Genomic DNA, 22,583 nt, shown 5'->3' on the forward strand with positions numbered 1-22,583 from the left:
GATCCCCATAAGCATTGGTGGAGATTCCTAGTTATCCCCTCTTGTTTGCTTCCCTAATGCTAATTCCCACAACCAGTTAAGGAGACATCCTATTTGGGTAACAAGTGAATTGCTTGCAGGTCAGGCCGATCTGTGGGTGAGTCACCTGCAAGCTCCACCATGTGACTGTCTGGCAGCAGCAGTGGAAGAGGCAGCATCAAGCCTATCTCAGTCAAGGGGAAAGGTGCCAGGCAGGTGCTCCTAGCATGTCTCCCCACCAGTAAAAGATGCATTGCTCTGGGGGCCCTTGCAGCGTCACCTGGGCTCCACCACATTTTTTCTTAATCTTGTAGGGAGCAAGTAGCAGAGCATGAGACACACACACTCCACTGCCTCCTTCTTCAAAGTGTGAGGTGGGATCGGCCTTGAAGAGGGTGGCAGTGGCCCTCCTGGGGAACCTTGAGCCCCAGCAGGTGCTCTTCCTTGCTGATCTCTGTTGAAGGCCCTGCTTTGAACACTAACCTAGTTTGTGTGTTCAAAAGATTAATTCGAGGTTGAAATAAATGGAGACAGACCCAGATGAATCAGAGGGCTCTTGAGTAGTCTGAATAGGTGACTGTGTACCGCGATCATTATCAAAGTGCACTGGGAGAAGTGGAATTCAGAATACAAGGAATGTACTCAGAGACCCAAAAGCAAGAATGGAGTAAGAAAGGGAACGTCGCTAAAATATCTGGCGATTTTCCATCTGCATAAATGAAATGAAGTTACTGCAGGTAATAGTATCTCGAGCAATCTGATCTCTCATTGTGTCAGACAAGGCTGTTTCCACATGGCAATGATTCTCTGAGTAGCTTTCATTGCCATTGTGAATGCATAAGTATTTGCAGTGACAACAGATCACCCACACAACTGTTTTCACTGTACTACCTTATGCTTCCAGCTACCATGGCTGCCGTTTTCCACCCCATCCACCAGAGGGCTTTCTTGGGCTTCCTAACAACATCTGTAATTGGCATATTGCTATTGTGTTGTAACATTATAACAATCTAATAGGTCTTTTGAACTCCCATCTTTAATTAAAACTAACTAACAAACAAACCTCCAGCCCCTTGTCTTGTGAAGATACAAGGGGAAAGGTATATCTCTGCAACTAATGTGGCTAGAGCCTTTTTCTTTTTTTTTAGTAAAAGCTGGGAATTTAGAGGAGCCATAGAGACCTCCAAGGAAGACCTGGGTTGCTATGCAGAGGCAGGCAATGACAAACCACCTCTGTTAGTCTCTTGCCTTGAAAACCTCAGCAGGGGGTCGCCATAAGTCAGCGATGACTTGACAGCACTTTCCACCGCCTCCACTATGGTGATATGTCTGTTATCATTGATCCCAAAAAGCTTGAAAAGTCCTTTTAAAAATAACTGAAACTGGAAAAATAACTGGAAACTGAAGCAAAAAGACTTTTCATGCTGACACAGTGCCCTCTCATCTGAAAAGGGTTGTGTGCATGATTTATCAATCTTTCAGCTTACTGAAACTGGACATCTCTTTTGAGATACCAAAAAAAAAAGTGGGAAAGTGTACTTAAATACTACATGTATATGATTCTGACATCCTGTCTAGAATACGACTCTGAATTCATTTAAATTCATTCAGCATTATCAAGCCAGTAGTTAATTTTGATTGGTTAAGTATGATGTATCTATAACAGTCTATCTTATACAATCATAAATCACAGAATCATAAAACTGGAATGTAATCTAAGAGTTGTCTGATCCAATCTGTATCTGACCAAGATCTGTAAACATAAACCAGCCCTACTAAATGTTTATGCATCCTCAACCATTCTATAATTTCTTTAAGAAGTACATTCTATTTGCTTAGCTGGTTATTTTTGGGAGGGGGGGATTTTGCAGTTAAAAAGGCATTTTTTAAAATATATGTTGTCAGGTGATTTCACAGAACTGTTTACTGAATTAGGAGCCAGTGCAGATAGGGAAAGAACAGGAATGTGCCAGAGAAATCTGTGTTCAAATCCTTTTTGAGACATAAATTCACTGGATGGTGTTAGACAAGTCACAGATTTTTTTGAAAAGGGAAAATGAGATAATTCCATTTATGTTAATCAAATGAACACTGCTTTCCCCCTTTCTGGCTGCTTTTATATCATTGTATACCACAGTCTCAAAAATTTTGGGTTGCAAACTGATACCCCCTTCCAATCTACAAAAACGCTGTTAGTATTGGGGCAGGAAAAACTTTTGTTTCATTATAGATTTATTCCTCCTGTCACAAGTGTCCATAATAGAAAGATTTGATAGTTCTACTGTTTTTCTTAGAATTCTTGGTGAACAACCATTGTTCACCATTCAGTAAATTTAACTAATAGAGAATGCACTAGCAATGATTCTTTGTTTATGCAAGATTGGGTGGATACTGTTAATGTCTGTAGTTCATGGTATAATTTATACAGAACCTGCCAGCATCCTGACAAAATGATAGTTGCCTCTTTTGTCTGTTCATTTTCTCCAATATCACAGTAGCACAGAGGAGCTTTAGGAACAAACATTATTTCCCAAGCAATGCTCCCCCCCCCCCACACACCAATAACTAACTGAATGGCCCTGCAGACAGAGCGAGCAGCCAGGAAATAGCTGTCTTGCTGCCTCTGCTAAAGGATTTATTCAGATAAAAAATCTCTGCTGTCCTCTCAGAGTTCTGTACCTGAATAGCTGCCCCATTTCATTTGCCCCGTAGCAAAGCGGGTCCAATTTAGGTATATATGGGTGTGTGGGTTGGTATATGTTTAGTTAAGAGCCCTTGGGTCTACCAGATCACCATTTGTATAATTTATAAATCCATTTTTCATTATCAGAATTGTTTTTTTCTGGATTTGCTTGGTACATGATCAGTTAATAATATTATGGCTCACTGGATTGCTTTAGGTACGATTCCCATTTCTGTTGTTACAGTGGTCCCCCCCCCCATAAATTATCTACATTAGCTTGGTGTTGTACAGAAAATAAGAGACAGTCTCTGCCTTCAGGTATAGAGTTTAAGAGAACTGAACAATGAGAAGAGGAGTACAGAGCTTTCTAGCTGCTTGTGCCTTGCAGGGCTTGCTTTTCCCTCATTTGGAAAGAATTGGTACCTGTCTCCCACAGTTCCTAGTTCAAGCCCTGAGGGTTCTGGCAGTTATGGAAAGAGCCCAAAAGATGTCAGGACTTGGAGGTGGCTCAGCAGGAGAGAAACAGTAAAGGCTGAATGAAGCTTGGGAGTAGAGGAAGACAGTGAGGGGAGCAAGCTGCCAAATAAGTAGGAGGAGAAAACAAAGGTTTTGAAAATCTATAAGATGGAGGCATTTAGAATATTAATTTGTGTTTGTTTGCTGCAACCACCCTTCTGCCATTCAAGATAGTTTACAGTTTGAAATATTTAAAACCTCAAATAAAAGTTAACAAAATCAGTGCAATACAATAATAGTATTCTTTCAGGCCACTGGTTGTCTCAGCTGGCTTCTCCAGCCATTTTTTTAAAAAAGCCAAGTTGCAACCTTGGGTGCAGACAGGATGTCTGTCTTTTCTTATCTGGGGCTAATTTTGATCGATGAAATCATGCAGGGAGGAAGGGTTAAATCTCACTTCAGCCACAATGCAAACTGGGACATTGTACAGTTATCTTTAAAAATGCTGGGAGATTGAGTCATGGATCTTCCAGTGTCTTGCCTAAAATTGCTGATTCACATATTAGGGAGAACATAGCTTTGGTACAGGGTTCCTCATACTGTGTCTCGTGAACAGTCACATGTGAATTGTGTGTTCTCAATGTCCATGTGCACAACACTCAGGATCACATCTGAGGCACATATGGAGAAAGATCTTCAGCTTCCCCCCAGGGCCATGTTCCTGACCTGCATTGGTCCCAGGAGTGTGCTATTTTGTCCCGTTACATGTACACTTGTTTGTTTCCCCAACAGACCAAATGGAGCCTTCCTCCCCTCCCATCCGATTTCAGGTCAAGAAAATAGTTTTCATGCATGCTTGTGTGCATGTGTGTGTGTATGTTGGGAAGCAGAAGCTCCTTCTTCAGGCATGTGTCAATTAAAATTTGAATTGAGCACCACACATGAAGGAACTGAGAACCTGCAACTGATGTGTGACTGTTGCACAGGACACAGGGAGGGGACTCCAGTTCCAATCTGTGTTTTCTGTAATGTGTAAATCAGAGAGGTTCATCAGGCCCCTTTTCTGGTCATTTTTAGATGACAGGCCAAGATTTTGTCATTTCACCATAGGCTTTAGGATATATCTAAATGGTGTTTCATCAGATTGGAGGGAGGTGTCCAGTGGGGTGCTGCAGGCCTCGGTTTTGTTCCTAGTACTTTTCAATGGGCAAATCCACACGTCCTCGGAGTGTCCCAGCGTTGCGCCAGATGTTTGCTAAACACCCGGAAGTATAGCGTCTTTCTAGCGAAATTTCTGAAATCGCGCTAGACACTATACTTTCAGATGTTTAGTGAACATTTAGCACAACGCTGGGATGTGCCAAGGGCGTGTGGATTTGCCGACTATTTTTATCAATGATCTAGATAAAGGGGTAAACGAGCTACTCATTAAATTTGCTGATGATACCAAATTGGGAGGAGTGGCAAACACCCAAGAAGATAGAGTTAAAATTCAACAAGACCTAAATACTCTGGAGAGGGGGGCGGTTGTGAACAGGATGCAGTTCAACATAGATAAGTGCACAGTATTACATCTGGGCCACAAAAATGAGAAGCACAAATACTGGATGGGAAATACACTTCTGTATGCAAAAGAGATCTTGGAGTAAGAGTGGACTGTATGCGAAAGAGAGATCTTGGAGTAAGAGTGGACTGTAAACTAAATATGAGCAGTCAGTGTGATGTGGTGGCAAAAAAGGCAAACTCAGTCTTGGGTTGTATCAAAAGGGCCATTGCATCGAAATTGCAGGAGGTCATAGTCCCTCTCTATAGTGCCTTGGTCAGGCCACACTTGGAGTTCTGTGTGCAGTTCTGGAGGCTCCACTTCAAAAAGAATGTGGACAAAATTGAGAGGGTGCAGAAGAGAGCGATGAGGATGATTAGGGGTCTGGAGACTGAGCCCTACGAGGAAAGGCTGGGAGCCTTGGGAATGTTTTGTTTGGAGAAGAGGAGATTGAGGGGGGACATTATTGCTCTCTTTAAATATTTGGAGGAGGGCAAGGAGCTGTTCCAATTGGCAGCAGAGGATAGGACCCAAAACAATGTGCTTAAATTACATGCAGAAAGGTACTGGCTGGATATTAGGAAAAACTTTGTCATGGTCAGAGTAGTCCAAAGGTGGAATCAGCTGCCTAGGGAGGTAGTGAGCTCTCCTTCACTGACAGTTTTCAAGAAGAGGCTGGATAAATATTTGTCAGAGATGATTTAAGCTCATCCTGCATTGGGCAGAGGGTTGTACTAGAAGATCTGTATGGCCCCTTCCAACTCTGTGATTCTGTAATATCTAATTTAAAATATCTAATTTTTTCTCAGCTTAGTGAATAAGCTTTAGAGTATTTGTTGCTGGTGTTTTTGGTTGATTTGCTTTCTACTTTTAAGTGTTTTGTTCTGTTATTTCTTAATTGTTGGATTGTTCCTTTTGATATTCATATTACAGTTAGTTGCTTTGAGGGTCCCTTGTGGAAACAGAAGTGGAATGAAAATATTTTAATACATCAGGGAAGAGGAAGCCTATGTGTACAACAGAAAATATGATGAGTAAAATGGTTTATATGAGCTGAAGTTTTTGTATCTCTTTCACTCCTTATGTTATTTCTATCTATTGGATTGCACTTGTTTTTTTTTTAGTTGCTTTAGGAGCCACCCTTGGCAGATAAGTTAGGGTGTAAATAGTGCCAGAAGTACAAGAGAGGATGCTGGGAGACTGAATAAAAGTTTTGCAACAATCAGTGTAATAGGTAATGAGGCATGAAGCTTGAAGCATCAATTGCATCATGAGAATAAAAAGGACTCATTTTGTAGATGTTACCAAGCAAGTGACAAATTTTAGTGAAGAAAGGAAAACAAGTAAGTGGGGTGAAAGATACAATGAAGGCTCCTTGTGCAGTGGTTTGTGTTAGACGACTTTTAGATTCTTAACAGATATGGTTTCATGTATAATGATAGATTTCTGATTGAGGCTTCTCAGTTAATTAGTCACCCTTATCACAGCTGTTCCAGACTTCATTTTTTCTCTCCCTTGATGGTGAGAATGAAAACAGCTTTAATGATGGCAAACAACATCCATAGCATTCCAGGTAATCAAAAAATTAATAACAGATGAAAAGAATGCACATAATTAAAATCTTTTTCTCCCCTTGATATTAGAGCTCCCCCCATCCCATATTAGCCAGTGAGGTGAAGCCCACTGGCATTTAATTCAGAAAGTATTAATTCAGCAACTTCATCAAGCCAGCTCTTTCTTAATGTTGTGAGATTCCTCTGAACACCTCTGCGTCATGTCAGAACCTAAGAATTGATCATGCACCAACAGTAATCAGGATATTGAGAACGCGGCTTAGAGCACAACCTTGCAGGCATTGGAGGAGCCTCTCATTGTGAGATCTATGCCAAAGATAGTTGAGGTTAGCAAGTAAGAGGTGGGCATGTACCAAACTCCATTAAAACAGAGACATTTCTGAGAAACAATCAGAACATGAACAAACATCATCAGGAATGGAGATCATCATGGAAGGCCAGTTTGATTGGTTTTGAAAACTTCCCGTGCCTTTGAAAGCTGTATTAACAGACAGCAGGAACCTAGAGCTATCTCTGTCATTGCATTCCCATGATAGGAGCAAATGTGCTGGTCAAGTAGCTGTCTGTTAAGAAGCTTGCAGTGGTGCAAGAAGCAAGCTAGAACAAAACAGTTTGCAAACCCATAGCAAAGCAGCTAGATGCACACTTGTCGCCCCAGCTCTTGGTCATGCTGTAGGAAGGATCAGCAGGTGTTTGGAACTTCACTGTGAATGGGGTCCATCCTTGCTTCTACTCCTGTTGGAAGGCTGCCTGGAAAGGGCAAGAATGACAGGAGAACAGTAGTGTTTTGCAAATAGGGCTCAAAATGTATCTCCACTTGTTCTGATACAGATAATTTTGCTCATCTGGCTTGTACTTTATACAAGTTTGTGCCAGCATGGTTGCCAAGTGGTGCCATAGATCATCAGATAAAGATTCTCTCTGTGCCCCTCCCTCTTGCAATACTACTGAGACCCAACTAAAACAAAATCAGATGACATGCTATTAGGACAAATACACTAGTAATAATGTCTGATTCTGCTTTAATCTTTCTTGTTGAGATAGAAGAGGAGGAGGAGGAGAAAAGAGATTGCAGCCAATATGTAAGGGTCTTGACTTCCCTCCACATTGCTGTTATTGTCAAATTTTAAATTGGAAGTTCCATGAATTGGGCCATTTTGTTTTTGCTTTTGCTTTAAATCACTGGTGAAGGTTAATCATGCTATAAACATGCTAGTTCTTCACTTATTGCCCATTCTTATAAATGTACCCCTTAGTATAGAGAAACCAAAAATGAGGAAGGGGGAGGTCAGGAGAGGAGTAGTTAGTGACAGTGTTACCAAGTAATTAGTGAGCTCATCTTGGGTTCAGATCTCCAATTATCCATAATATTCCCTGGCTTATTTTGACCTGGTTACTGTCTCTCAGGTTGCTTCTATGTGGAAGTTTTGTTTTAGTCTGGCATTCAACTTGGGGTGGGTTGTTCTGGAACATCCACACAATGTTCTCTAATTATCCACAGCTGTTTGCACATTTAGGAGGTCCTGATAGATGGTAACACCACAGAGTTTCTGGTGATTCCTGGAGCAGACTGATGTTACTTCTGTTTTTTTTCCAGAAGTGATGTCTTGCTGTCAGTTATGGTGTTTTTTAAACAGTATTTTTCTCCCACCAGCTGCAGTAGTGGCAGCAGAAAACAGGAGCTGGGGTTGGGGGGATCCCCTGCCACAGTGGGGAAATGTCAGCTTTGCCTCTGTCTCTCTGTCTGGTTGTGACATTTTATCCCACCCTTCTCTTCAAGGAATTCAGGCCAGTGCACATGGTTTTCCCCTCCTCCATTTTGTCCTCAAAATAACCACGTGAGGTAGGTTAGGCTGAGAGCATGTGACTGGTTCAAGAGCACTCAGCATTCAAGCTTCATGGCTGAATGGAGATTAGAATGTAGTTCATTTAGATCCATCTGACTACTATACCATGCTAGGTCCTGTATATATGCTTCCTGCCTCTGGACTTGGCTGTCTTTAGGTGACACACCCACTCCTATTGCCTAAGGAAATGCAGCTGCTGATTCTGAACAGCTCTGTATTGTTGTAGGTTATGGGGAGGGTGGGGGGTATGGTTCTTTCCCCTTTCTGAGCCCCCAGGAGGAGTTTGGCTTTATGCGTATGCTTTCTCTGTGCAGCATCCTTTTATATCTCAAAGTCGCTGACATTGTGTATTTTGATCCAAATTCTGCTTTAAACAAAATGCAGAAGCATGAAGAGATGGGAGCCGAGGTAAACCTAGAAACAGTTAACTTTTTGAGGCACAGATTTCACACTGCAACTGTGTCCCTGATGTACTGCCAAAGTTAAAGGTTGCTGTAGAACTTTGAAGTCCATCTGTGAAGCTGGAATACTCCAAAAACAAAAAAGGAATTCCTGTTCCAGTTTGTGGAAATGTGATGATCTAGATTAAGGCTTTACAACACTTTAAAATGAGAAATTTCTTAAACTCAAGAGATCTTCGGCAGGCGTGTCCCCCCCCCCCCACTTCTGTCTCTTTCTAGCTTCCTGCTTTTGTTTTTCAGTCTTTTTCTTGCTTAATTTTCTTTTCCGTTCAGCCAGCCTTGCTTCTTCCACTGAGAAAATGTATGCAAACTGCTTCATATTTATATCCCAGGTTTGATTTCCTGCTGTCCTGCATCTTCTAAATCTTTCTGTTTTTCTGTATTTGTGCTGGAGTAGAAGATAGAGAGATTTAAAAACAATTAGTGGCTGTGACAACTGCAGATCTCAATATCAAACCTGCTGGTTTTGGTTCTTTTTATGACTCAGACTAGTTTTGCCTTATGCCAAGTATAATGAGGCTCTGGCCTCTGACAAAGCTTATCACAAGGAAGGGTTCTGACATTTAAAAAATGATAATGAATTAACGGTCAACAAGCACCTGAATACATTATTTCATTTTTTTAAATTGCATATTGTGTAATGAGTGTAATGATCTTTTTTCTTCTTCCTGTTATTTTTCAGCTGAGCCAGTCGACGTGCTCAAAGCATTAGAATTTCACAATTCACCAGAAGGAATATCAAAAACAGCCGGATTTTGCATAAACAGAAGGAATTCCAAAGGATCAGATGTTGCCTACAGGGTTTCAAAAAATGCACAACTCAGTGCCCCTACAAGACAGTTGTACCCAGGTGAGGGGGGCTGGGGTGGATGTGAATTATGTGTGTGTTTTTTTTAAAGATGATATTTGATGTTTGCTGCGCTCTTATCTTTTTTATTTTGCCTACCAAATCATATTACACATTCATCTGTTAAAAATCCTTGCTCTCCATTAAATAGGCATGTGAAGTTAGCACTTTTATGGGTTTTTTTAACCCTTAGCAAACTTATTCAGGTACCACTTATCCGTATACTATGATATCATGCACATTTAGGCATTTTAGAAGTAATGTAAAGCCTGTGAGAAATCATAAGAGATTAATAAACAACGGATAGATTTGTCCTCTGTCCTATTCTTTCCCTTTAGGATATTTCCTTTTCGCTTCCCCAGATTGATTCCCAGTTGCCCTCAGCATCCCATGTCTCCAAGACACCCCAAAGATCATGCTCAGGTTATTTGAGTGGTAGGGAATTAATTTACAAAATGATATTTTTTTCTGTATACCTAGAAAATCCAGTATTCATGATATGGCGGTCCTGTTCCCCTCCTGAGAGACAGTAAGCTATTAAGTTTGCTGTTAGATAGGACAAGCTTTGAGGCCATGAGGAAACAATTTGGAAATTCCAACCCACCCTCCAGCATCTCTCCTGTCAGGATCCCGGGAGCTCCCAAGGACTTGATCAGGCTGACTTCCACTCTCCCCTTTCCCCTCTTTAATTCAGGGGCTCTCATCATTCCCTGGCTTCTCGGACACTTTCAGCTCTCGTCATCAGACCTGTTTTTGAGGGTTCTTTTGGTTAATTTACAAAGTCATATCTTTCTGCACGCCTGAGGTGTCCCCTGAGTATATTGAGGAATGTGGCTTTCATTATCTAGAGGCCAGCCAGTTTTCTCATTTGCCATTTGATTCGGTGGTGGTGGTGGTGGTGGTGATGATGATGATGATGATGATGATGATGATAATGTGTCTGAAAATTTTCAACTCTTGGCTTCAAGCTTGCATCCTAGTCTGAGAGGGGTCTAGCAGTTGGGAAAATGCTGTTTGGATAACAGCATCTTCAATACGTACAGATTAATGTGTATGGTTCCTTTGCTGGAATCTCCTTTGCTGGATTGGGCTGAGAATACTGGACTTGGACAACTAGCATCAAACCCCCACTTTGACACAATGGCTGCTCAGTGTCAGCGGGCCGTTCTTTAAATCCCAGCCTTACAGTGCTTTGTGAGGATAGAAACAAGGCGGCTTTATGTATGCTCTGGAGAAAAGATGAACATATGTATGCCAGCAGATAATGAAGTATAAGCAATCTAATTGTGTAAAGGATTGCAGCCCTCTATTTCTTCCCATTCATATCAAATTTATTCATGCCCGTAAATACCATAAGTTTCACTTGAAATATGTACCTTCTTCCTGCATAAACTGAACACAATTTTAATTGCACAATATTTGGGGAAAGTGCATGGTTTAATGGTTTATTGTAAAGGTCTCCAGAGTGTGTTCTTAAGGTGCCAACAAACCTGGAGAAAATTTCCCCGTCCCCTTATCAGAGGCGTAATGAGTGGAAATGGGGAGCTGACATGGTGGTTAATAATGTCACCTGGGAAATAGCATCACATTAAGCCTCTGGTAGTGGGACAGGATTTTTTTCCCCTCTAGGCAGTTGTCAAGTCTGTGTGTATCTGAAGCTGACGGAAGTGTTCACTGCTGCTTTTCCCATGACATCATTTGTTTTTAATCAATGCCCACACATTTTTAATTTCTGTTTGTTATAATTTGTGATTGTAGCCTAAACGATACATGCAGTTGTGCTTTTTTTTTTCTTGATGTGCTTTAAAAATCCAAAAAACCAAAAGTAGCTTCAGATGGATGTGAGAGGACAGAGAAAAGGGTCTGCTTCGCCTCTCCCCTTCTGGCTTTTTCACTAAAAAAATCACCTGCCAGGCCAGCTATCTTTCTCAGTGCAGGGAGGAACAATATGGATACCCATATTATCTTTTGTTCCCCATGGATAGAAAAGCAGCTTGGAAGGGAATTTAAAAGAGAAGGGATTAAGCAGCCAGAAGGGAAAGATTATGTAGCCCCCACCCTCCAATTTGACTAATTCCTAGTGCCACTGTTGTTTTTTCAAAGCAGAACGGAAAAGAAGGCAACACCAAGAAAACTAAAAAGAGAAATAAACCTAAGACCCAGAGGTTAGATATGGAAATATATTATCTACATATGATATACCCAACAAGGCTAAGCTTTCGGGGGAAATGATGCATCTTGAATTTAAGTAAATTTAACAGCCATTAATTGTTTGGTTTCCATTTCATTGAAATGGATTTTCTTAGTAACCGCTGTGGCTAGCTGTTTAAGTTAAGTTAGCGGAGAGGCCGCTGCAGAAACAGAAAACAACAAGAAAAGTGTTTGGCTTGATTTGCTTCAGTTATTTTAATTAAAAACTAAACCATGCCAAATGTTATGAATACTTTAAATTGAGTTTAAAACAATATCAAGATAAGATTTTCATCTTTGCAAGGCTGAGAGCTTATATATTTGCTGAAATGAGTATTCAAATGTAATTTGAACAATATTCTAAGCTATTAAAGTGAATTGTTTCATCTCTACCTATATCCTGTGTTCTTTACCCTCATGGCTGAGGGTGGCATCCCATCTGCAGTCGCCAAATGAACAATTAAACCCAGTATTTGACTGGATATATGTTACAGTGAAATCAATGAATACCAGTGCTCTCATGTAAAATATTTACCATTCCATATAAGTATTGGGACAGTTAGCTGTCAACTTACATCGTGTACACCAATGAATGTGGACAATCTCTAAGTGACTGGCAGCATTCATTTGAATATCTCTGAGGTTTTGGACATCACAAAATTAATCAGGGATTATCAACATTCACATGAGAATGTCAACATCCACACTTCATACATTGTAACATATACTTCTAGCCAGGGCTCATTTCAAGGGGGAACGCGCAGGAATGCAGTTCCGGCAGTTCCCCAAAGAGGTCACATGTCAGGTGGCCCTGCCCACCTGACTCTCAGCCATTTTGGGCCCGTTTCAGCCTGGATTGGGGCCGAAACGGCCCGGATCGGGCCTCTGACAGGTGGTGGGTCACTCTCCCACTCAGCAGCGGCCTGATCTGGACCATTTGGCGCCCCTTTTCAGCCATTTTCAGCCCCTTTTTGCCATTTGGGGCCCAATTTTGGCCCTGAATGGCCAGGGTTGGGTCCAAAACAGCCAGGATAGGTGATGCCAGGGGTTGTGGCACATGCAAATCAGGAATGCTAATGACACACTTCTGGTGATGTCAAGGGGTGTGGCATATGGTAATGAGTTATGCTAATGAGTTCCTCCAGCTCTTTTTCTACGAAATGACCCTTGCTTCTAGCGTATACCAACATTGCAAGTAATTGTAATTGACAAACCCGTGGTAGTTCCATGTTCTTTAGCTGCTGTTGAATTGGCCATTTCTCCCTCTATTTGAGCACTTCTTGGCAGTTATAGCTGGCAAATGCTGTATGTGCCCTAACATGTTCAGCAACTGTCCCATTATTTTAATTTTAAAAAGCTATAGTGGAAGAAAGGAGAAAGACAGTGTGTGAATATTAAGAGATCCTGAAAATACATATGGCCGGCAGAGAGCCGTGCAAGGTAACTTTTTCTGGAGTAAAATAAGGAAAGAGTTTGAAAAGCCAGAGGTCTGTTTATGATTTTCTGTAAGTGGGTTAGGATCACTAGTCTAAGAAACACATGAACAAAAATATTTCCTGTCCTGGATATAGGAATTGTCTTGATATGGCCACAGAACGTCTTAATCTGCATTCAGGTTACTAACAATGACAGTCCTAAATGTTAAGTATTGAGACTAAGATAACGTGAGATCTCAATTAACTTTATTGCAAGCCAAAAAATGATTATTATTTAAAACGTTTGAATGTTGCCTTTCTAACCAAATAGGGTCCCCAAGGCAGCAAACATTAAAACATTTCAAACAACATCTAGAACAGTATAAAAATAATTCAGTAAAAATGTGCACACACTCACACAAACATGCAACACCGAGAGCAGTAGGAGTGCCCGTAGCAGTTATGAGGTGTGTGCCAAATGAAACCTTGAATTGTGCCCAGAAACAGATTGGGAACCAGTGTAAATGGGCCAAGACTGGAGTGATATGATCCCTGTGACCCACTCCAGTCAACATCTTGGCTGCAGCATTTTGTACCAATTGAAGTTTCTGAATAGTTTTCAAGGACAGCCCCAGATAGAGCACATTTCCATAATCTAATCTAGATGTAATCAGGGCATGCACCACAGTGGCCAGATATTTTCTGCCCAGGGAAGGCCATTGCTGGGTAACCAGCTGAAGCAGGTAAAAGACACCCCTTGCCACAGCTGCCACCTGTTTATCCAGCAGTAGGCCTGGGCCCAAGGGTACTCCCAAATCTCAGAACTGTTCCTTCAAGGAGAGTATAACCCCATCCCAAACACTGGACACTAAAAGTCCTGGTCCAGACATTCTGTTCACCGGTAGCACTGCCATCTCGTCAGGATTAAGGTTCAGTTTATTAGCCCACGTTCTCTCCAAAACTGCCTTCTGAATCCAGTCCAGGGCTTCTACAGCCTCCCAGGAATCATCCTGATTTGGATTGGGACCACAGTGCCTATGGACAAGGTGCTTCAGCCTTTCTCTCTGTGCCGTTTCCCTGACCAGAAACAACCCCAAGGAGCCAGTCTCAATCTAAATTGGGCCCTTCCTTCTGTGCCCAGGAAGCATTGAACTCCTGGTGCACGCATGATTGAAGTCCTTGCAGCATTATCAAAAGTACTTGAGGACTTTGTGTGAATTGACCCATAGCATTACATCCACTCAATTTCTTTGGATGCTCTGCTTGATACAAATTCCTGGACTTAAAAAAAAAGTTTTCATATGATTTAGCTGACATGGAGGCAGAATCTGAGTAAATTTTACCAGACATAATAGAGAAGTATTTTTTTTCCTTCATCCTGGAGAGGTACAATTACATGGTCATTATCTGGAAATGTTGTTTAGAGTTCCTCATACATGTGATTATCAGCCCAATATGATTTCTCAGCATAATAGATTGTCGTACAAAGTTGATGTTGCTCTTAATTAGCCTTACAGCAGATTCTCACAACGCCAATTTTTGACTTAGACATCATAGAGTCACGGTGCAGCATTCTTCTCACAATATATTTTATCCCTCTCCTAATGGGTTAAGTATGTAATGATCTGTATGTGGGTTGCATGGAAGTGCTTTCCTTGTTGGAAGATGGTAGCATATAAAATGGCTTTTAGGGTTCATTCTCATAGACAGCTCTTCACGATAACTTGCATTGACTGCAGCTGGCTTGAGCCAGCTTGTACAATGAGCAGAGATGATTGTAAAAGGACTGATGGCTCACATATAAACCAACAAAACCCAAGAGTATTATTATAAGGCTAAGAGAGCTTTCATATGTCAAAGAGCACTTCAGCAGTTGCGTGGTCATCAATACCTTGAGTACAGTGAGAAGAAAAATGAGATTTAGATTGCTGTTACCTCTGGAATGTACAGCTGAAAGCCAAACTAAATGGAATGGGCATCCCCAAGTTCTGCCCAGTTCTGGTTGAGACCACTGCAGCGCAGGGGAAGAGGGGACCCTGCCTTTCTTCCTGTGCCATTTTTCTGACCTGAAATGGTACTGGGGGTGAGGCATATGGGAAAATGTCAGGCATATTTTGTAGGTGGGAGGAAGAGATTTGTGGGTTCTTTTGGTTTTAATTGTAAATATTTTAAATTTATTATTAGCTGCCTTGAACCATTAGGAATGGAGGGGTAAAAACGTGTAAATAAAATAAATCAATAAATAACACCCCTGACACCATTTTGGGATGGAAAAATGGCACAGGAGGGAAGTCAGGTTCCCCTCTTCCTCCTGCACTATAGTGGTCCTAACCAGAACTGGGGCTCCACGGCAGAGTTTAAAGGAGTTCCTGGTTGGGAACATACTTTTTAAAATGGTGGCACATCCCAAGGGCAAATTCAGGGATGCCCATCTTGTTTAGTTTGGCCATCAGTGGCTGCAAGCCTGCCCCCGCACTGAATCTGATTTACAATCCAGTCCTGTATATTAGAATTCAGTTCCATAAAGTTAAGTGCATCTTCCTCCTGCATAAATGTGCATAGGATTGTAACTTTAAGTAGTCCTTCTGTGCACAAGATAGCAGCCAATCTGTGCAGAGTTCCTTTTATCACTGGTCACCATACAAAACATTTTATCCTGAGAAAGAGACTTGTAGTCGGTTTGAGCAGCAGCCATCACACTTGAGACTTCTCCGTAAAAGGGACTCCCAAGTATGTCAGGTACCATGACACTTGCTGCTCCAAACTAACTGGGCTACATTTCAGGGTGGCTCTTGAGCAGTATTAAAGTACCAAGGTTTTAGCAGTGTTTTCCTACTCACAATACTTTAGCTAGAGAGTAAAAAAGGGTCACTTACACAAGTAAGGACTGTTAGTAGAACAGAGCTGTCACTCAGCCTTAAATCACAATGACCTTGCAATTGAAAACCCTTGAATGGTCATTGGACCATTGCCTTTTAGAAGCTGTTAGCAAAGAATAAGTACCCTCTGCCAAAACCAGGCGGAGAGTACAGACATTCCCTGGGGGAGGGGGAATAAGTCTTGTGTTAACTTGCACTTAGTTTTTTTGAATGACACTGTAGTGTAGTTAGCAGGTTTGGCAGCTACATGGTAATTGCTCATTTCTCTTTTTTGTTTTGAAGGCCAAAGTAAATACTCTCACTATGCTGTTTGTTGGCAGTTACCTAAATTAAAATAGCCTTTGGCTTTAACTTGCTTGGGTTTTTTTCTTCTTTTTCTTTTGTGCATCTGCAGGATTTCTTGCATTAGAACTAAGCTAGGAACTAATGCTTCTGCCCCCAGTTGGCCTCTTCTGCTTTTCTCTCTGGGGCATGCAGGTGAAAAAAAACCCCATTTGAACAGGGAGGAAAGGTCCGAGAGAAAAAACAAAAACACTTTCATAGCGTTCCACTTGAACAAAGATGTGGTAAAGGGAGGGCATATGAAGGATTTTGTGGAATGTACGCTAAAGAATTTATAGACACGTTAGGAACTTGTCAGTATCGTTAGTCTGCTACCTTTGTTACCAGAAGTAATTATTCTAGGTTTAGGAAAAAATCAGTTAACACTATAGCATCGCATAGAACCATCTTAAGTTAGCAAAGATAACAGTTCTATTAAAATAACAACAACAAAAACAACATTCAATTTATATAGTGCCCTTCAGGACAATTTAACACCCCCTCAGAGCAGTTCACAAAGTATGTTATTATTATCATCCCCGCAACAATCACCCTGTGAGGTGGGTGGGGCTGAGAGACCTTTGGAAGAGCTGTGTCTGACCCAAGGTCACCCAGCTGGGTTCAAGTGGAGGAGTGGGGGATCAAACTCGGTTCTCCAGATTAGAGTCCCGTCACTCTTAACCATTACACCAAACTGGCTTTCAGTAGAGGGCAAAATAACAGAGGCCAACTCAGGTAAGACATCTGGGACATTTATGTCTATAATCCCAAGAACATTTTCCTGGGAATAAACTTTATTAAATAAAATGAGACTTTCTTCTGAGTAGACCTGTTTAGGATTACTCCCTGAATAAATTTACGTATGCATAGATAACACGAAAAAAGGAAGACTCTTTTTGCACATTCAGAACTAAAAACTCATGCCACGATAAATCTGTTAGTGTTAAAAGTTCTTGCAACATAGCTGCTCCTCTGGAATAATAACACAGGTTTCAATCAGATGTCATTGTAAGTCAACATTAATCGGAGATGTACGTGAACCAAGCTTCTTGTTATGCTCACATAGGTGCCTAGTTCTGCCACCCAGTTGCAGTCTGAGTCTCTCTACACGAGATGCCTGAGCGCATGTTCATCAAGTGCTGGGAGACGCAATGTTCGCCAGGAAGCGTAGTTTTAAAAGACAGAGCCAGTAGAGATCAATCTGGAGGGGACAGATTCATTCACCACTGTCCACCACCTCTGGCATGCTGGACTGCCCCCCTTCTGCAGCTTTTGCCCTGCCATCCTCACTGCTTACAACTTTGAATTAACCGAGCCTTGGCTCTGAACCAATGCTTTTCAACTAGTCCAGTGGCTAAGGCAGAACTAGCTGTAGCTGAATCCAGGCAAGGCAGCTAATGCTATTTGGGAAGTCTGATGCTTTGGAGGCTTTGGATTCAGTTGTCTTGAGTAGAGTGGAGTTGACATTTGCAGAGTCGGTCCTTATGTAAAGCGTATGCAGAGATCTTTGGACCCAGACTTGCTGTTGCAAAAGCAGGTTGTTGTAGTGGCCAGGAGTGCCTTCTGTCAGCTGCATCTGGGTGGCCAACTCTGTCCTTTCTTAGTTTCAGGTGTTCTGTCATTGTTCAACCAGTTCAGAAAATGGCAGTCTGCCTGTTTCAAGGGCTAGCTGACTGGAACACATTTCACCTATTTTAAAACAACTGCATTGGCTGTCAGCTTGTTTCAGAATTCAATTCAAGGTGCTGCTTATGGCCTTTAAAGTTCTTCATAGTCTAGTCCACATATATGAAAGTGTGTCTCCCATTGCAGCAACAGCTGTCTTCTGCTTGCCATCTTCTAGTTGCACCCCTACTTAAGATATTATACTTGGCATCTACTAGAGCCCATTCCTTCTCTATAGTAGCGACCATTTTTGGGAATTGGCTTCTTGTGGTGAGCAGGGTTCTAGAACACACTTTAATGCTGTTTCATTGTTCAAATAAAGAAAAATTCCTCTTAAAAATGCTGTTTTGTTGTGAAGGATTTTTAAGAGGTTGATACTGCACGAATTTTCTTGGGGGTGGGTGAGTTTTTATACTACTTTTGCGCCTTTAGTCTTGGAATTGTTAGCCAGTTTGAGCCGTACAGGAAAAGTGGAGTATAAATATTTAAACAACAAAATCAAATAAATAAAATGAACAGGAGTTGTGTAAGAACTCTTTTTGAAAGAGCTGGTAGATTTGCTTTAAATATGATCATTGGGCAACAGAGTTTGCAAAGGTATTATTATCAGATATGTTCTCTGTTAGAGGAGGCACTTTGATGAATTGTGACAATTATTTTATCAATGAATAATCAAAAATAGTATCTTCTATGTACCAGCAGCAATCTACCCTTTTTCCAGACTTCAAATACACATGCAATAAGATGACTGTAGAGAAAATAGGTCCAAGTATATTAGCTAATAGGTAATAGGAGGGTGCCGGAATACAAACCAACAAAAAATTGCATCCTAACTGCCTAATCTCCATCACCAAAAAGTCACAGCTAATGGGACAGCAGCCAGATCAAGGCGGCTCCAGCACTTCTGTCATCTGAGAGAATGTGCCAAACAGAAATGTTCAGGAAGGCATTTTTATTAAGTGATCAGAAGTGCAGTATACTGGAAATGTCCAGGAGGATGCTTTTAAAAGGGAATAGGATTGTAGTATATTGCAAGATTTATTGTGTATATCCCCTCTCTTTTACTGTACTGTCTTTTACCTTGGTAATCCATTTTGCATTTTTCTCTGTCACGTCTTCACACATATAAGTATATACTCTTGTAGATAGACAAAAAGTAATATACTGTTAACATAACTTTATTAACTACTACGGTGCAAAAAAATAGAAAAAAGGAATTAATGAAACCATGTATCAGTACGAAACCTTTCTGCACCCCTATATACAGATTCTAGTATTTGCAGCTTCATATCACAATACTGGAAAATTCAGCAGTAAATCACTTGGGAGTAATGAATGGAGTCCAATGGTTAGGGGAGCTATATATAAAAAAGATACCACTCCACGAGTGGGGACCTTAACATTTGTAAGCCCATTGAAGTCAATAGACTTAAAGGGGTGTCACTCTAGTTAGGACTGCAGCATTATCTCTACAGGAGATTAAGAATGTTGAAGTTTGTGCTGCAAAGTATTCAACAGGAGCAAGTATGGGCAGTAATGATGACAGAACATCTGGAAGACTACTGGGGAACACAAAAAAGATTTTCCTTTTTAAGTGAAGGTCTTCAAGTCAGAAGTATGCATACAGCTGTGATGCAAGCAAAGTTGAAAGATATCTCAGTGAAGGGCAGAACTGAATCAAGCTGATGCATCCTATGATGAAAATAGTAAAGATAAAAACTAGATAAAAACTAGAACCATCCTAGAGGAAAATTGAAAAGAGACCCTACTAACAGATGAAAGCAAAAAGATATCATCCACCTGAAGTATTTGAATTGTGTAAAACAAGAGATCCAGTTTGGTACAGTGGTTAAGAGTAGAGATTTGCACGAACCGAAATACGAACCAAAATTCATCACGAACCACACCGGTTCATGGTTCGCGAATCAGTGGCTCGTCACAGCCCATTTCTGATGAACTGCCATGAACTTTAGGCTTGTTCTTTTGGTTCGTCATTACAGACAGCCTGGTGCCGAACAATCAGTTACCTAGGCAACAGGGATGGACTTCCTGCAGACCTTCTGCTGACCCAGAAGTGGCCTTCTATTGGCCCGGAAGTGACTTTCTGCTGACCTGGAAGTGAAGATTTGCTAACTTGGATGTGACGTTTTCACGAACCAAACGAACCGGTTCACAAACCGGGGCAGGTTCATGAAAGTTCGTAGTTCGTCGTTTGTGAAATCTGATGAACCACAAACTGCATGGTTCGGGTTTTTTCCGGTTCATGCCCATCTCTAGTTTAAGAGCATGGGACTCTAATCTAGAGAACCGGGTTTGATTCCCCACTCCTCCACTTGAAGCCAGCTGGGTGACCTTCAGTCAGTCACAGCTTCTCGGAGCTCTCTCACCTCACAGGGTGTTTTGTTGTGGGGATAATAATGGCATACTTTGTAAACCGCTCTGAGTAGGTTTTGTCCTGAAGGGTGGGTATATAAATTGAATGTTGTTATTATGTTAAAGCTTTTTGATAACAACAACATTCGACCTGGCTTCAAGCAGAGGAGTGGAGAATCAAACCCAGGTCTCCAGATTAGAGTCCCGCCGTTCTTAACTACTGCACTAAACACTGCCAATTTGAACACATTGACAGCCATTAGCATCACTAAAAATTACTTGTATGAACACTGAAGAATATGAATTTTTTAAAACAAAGTGATTTTGGAATGATTTAAATGTCAGTGGCTGCATCCATGATAGTGAGCCACCATTTCCTTTTCATTTTCTCCCTGCCATGTCACTGGATGTCTTTTTAAACAAAATCACCAATTACTTGTATGAAAGTGCATGTTAACATTATAACAATCTATTGGCACAATCTTTGCATTCTCAGTTTTCATCAAAAATGCCTCTAGCACCTTTTCTTGCAGAATTATAAGGGGAAAGGTGGAGGTAGCATTGTAACAATTGTGAAAAGGATGTGAGCTGAACCAGCAAATGTTTGGCCAACCCTGAAGAGGCCATGCCTTGCTAGTTTTGTATGTTTTTATAAGTTTTACACTGCTTTCCAGTTTTCTGCCACACACAGTTCCAAAGCCCTATGCAATCTGAGATGAAGATAACTGATGGCTTGCCTTCTTCATTTGCCTGCCTGCCAGATAAGGCTGTCATGTGACAGTGTCCTTTGTGTGCCATGTTCTGAAGCTAGGTTGGAGAGCATGAAAGACAGGACTTTCTCAGCTATAGTACTGAAGTTGTGAAATTCTCTCCCCACAGGGGTCTGCAAGCTGCCAAATTTAAATTCCTTTAGGCACCAGGTGAAGAAGTCATTCTTGTCCCTTCAGTTGGTTTTAGCTATCTCAGTTTTTTTGGTTGTGATTTCAGAGGCTCTGTAAAGCTGTTTTCAGGGTATTTAAGATGTTATCCTGTTTTAATGTGATGTGTTTAATCACTGCTGTTTTGCAGTTTTTAATTTTTTTGAGATTTTACTGCTTGCATTATATAGTTTTATATTGTAAGCTACCTTGAATATAGATATATACAGAGTTGGGCTATAAATATTTTAAACAACCTCTCTTTTGCCGTTTTTAGTTTTACAAGGCAAATTATCAGAAACATATTTAAATTGCAGGCAAACGTGAATGAAGTAGAAGACTTGAAACCATTCCATGGGTATAATCTGTTAAACCCTCTCTCACTTACAGTGGTTTTAAGAAGCTTAAGCAATTTGAAACCTGCAGAGCATCTAATATTGTTTAAGCCCTGCAAAACCGCTCAAGTGTCTTTAGCATCTGCAGTTCCATGGCATTCAAAATCAACTTGTAGCAAAAACCATTGGGCCAGGATAATAAACTATTCCAATTTAGTCTTTTTTAAAACATAAAATGTAGCTTTGCTCTCTCTTTTCATCTGGATGCAAGAAGGACTTGAAGTGTTTAAAACAGGAATTATTTCTCTGTATGCATTTAACAATGGAGTCCTGTTGAAGTCCGACCTATTGATTTATTTTATCACCATTTTGGTTAAAATGCATGTACTATTAGAGATGGGCATGAACCGGGAAAAAAACAAACTGTGCCGTTCATGGTTCGTCGCATTTCACAAACCATGAACTTTCACAAACCTGCCCTGGTTCATGAACCAGTTCATTCGGTTCGTGAAAACGTCACATCCAGGTCAGCAAATCTTCACTTCCAGAAGGTCACTTCTGGGCCAGCAGAAGGCCACTTCCAGGTCAGCAGAAGGAGGGGGATCTGCTCCCAGATCCCTTCCCGGATTTCTCAAAATACCTTGGCCATTTCCACACGGCTTACCGCTGCTCGTAACAACCCGGAAGATGGCGCAAAACTCACCAAAGTACCACCAGAAGTTACATGCCCCTCATCCAAAGCTTGTCAAGGTGTTAATATATCAAAAGATAGGCAATGTAATTAGATATGCAAAGCATTTGTTAGTTCGGTACCTTGGTTCAGATGAAGATTGTGGCATGGCATGTGTCTAAGGCTAATGATGCCACCTTGGGTTGAATAAGGATGTATGTGCCAAGAATCCGGTAGATCAACATCAGTGATGTAAGTGTAGGTGGGATGAGTTCCAGATTACCTACCTCAAACTGATGTTAAAGTGGTGGGTGTAAAGACAGTTCAGTTATTAAGGACACACATAAAAGAGTACTAAAATATTCCTTTTAACATGTGTAGAATAAGTG

At 41.1% G+C, this 22,583-nt stretch overlaps 1 protein-coding gene across 1 annotated transcript in view; it reads left to right on the plus strand.

Annotated features, from left to right (window-relative positions):
* COL11A1 (collagen type XI alpha 1 chain) overlaps positions 1–22,583 on the plus strand; it is a 368,205-nt gene that overhangs the window by 89,331 nt on the left and 256,291 nt on the right. The window contains exon 2 of the mRNA XM_054980352.1: positions 9,265–9,432. Coding sequence (XP_054836327.1) covers positions 9,265–9,432 — 168 coding nt within the window. The remainder of the gene's footprint in view (positions 1–9,264; positions 9,433–22,583) is intronic.

The sequence above is a fragment of the Eublepharis macularius genome, chromosome 5 (assembly GCF_028583425.1).
Source record: "Eublepharis macularius isolate TG4126 chromosome 5, MPM_Emac_v1.0, whole genome shotgun sequence".
In the NCBI taxonomy this organism is placed as follows: domain Eukaryota; kingdom Metazoa; phylum Chordata; class Lepidosauria; order Squamata; family Eublepharidae; genus Eublepharis; species Eublepharis macularius.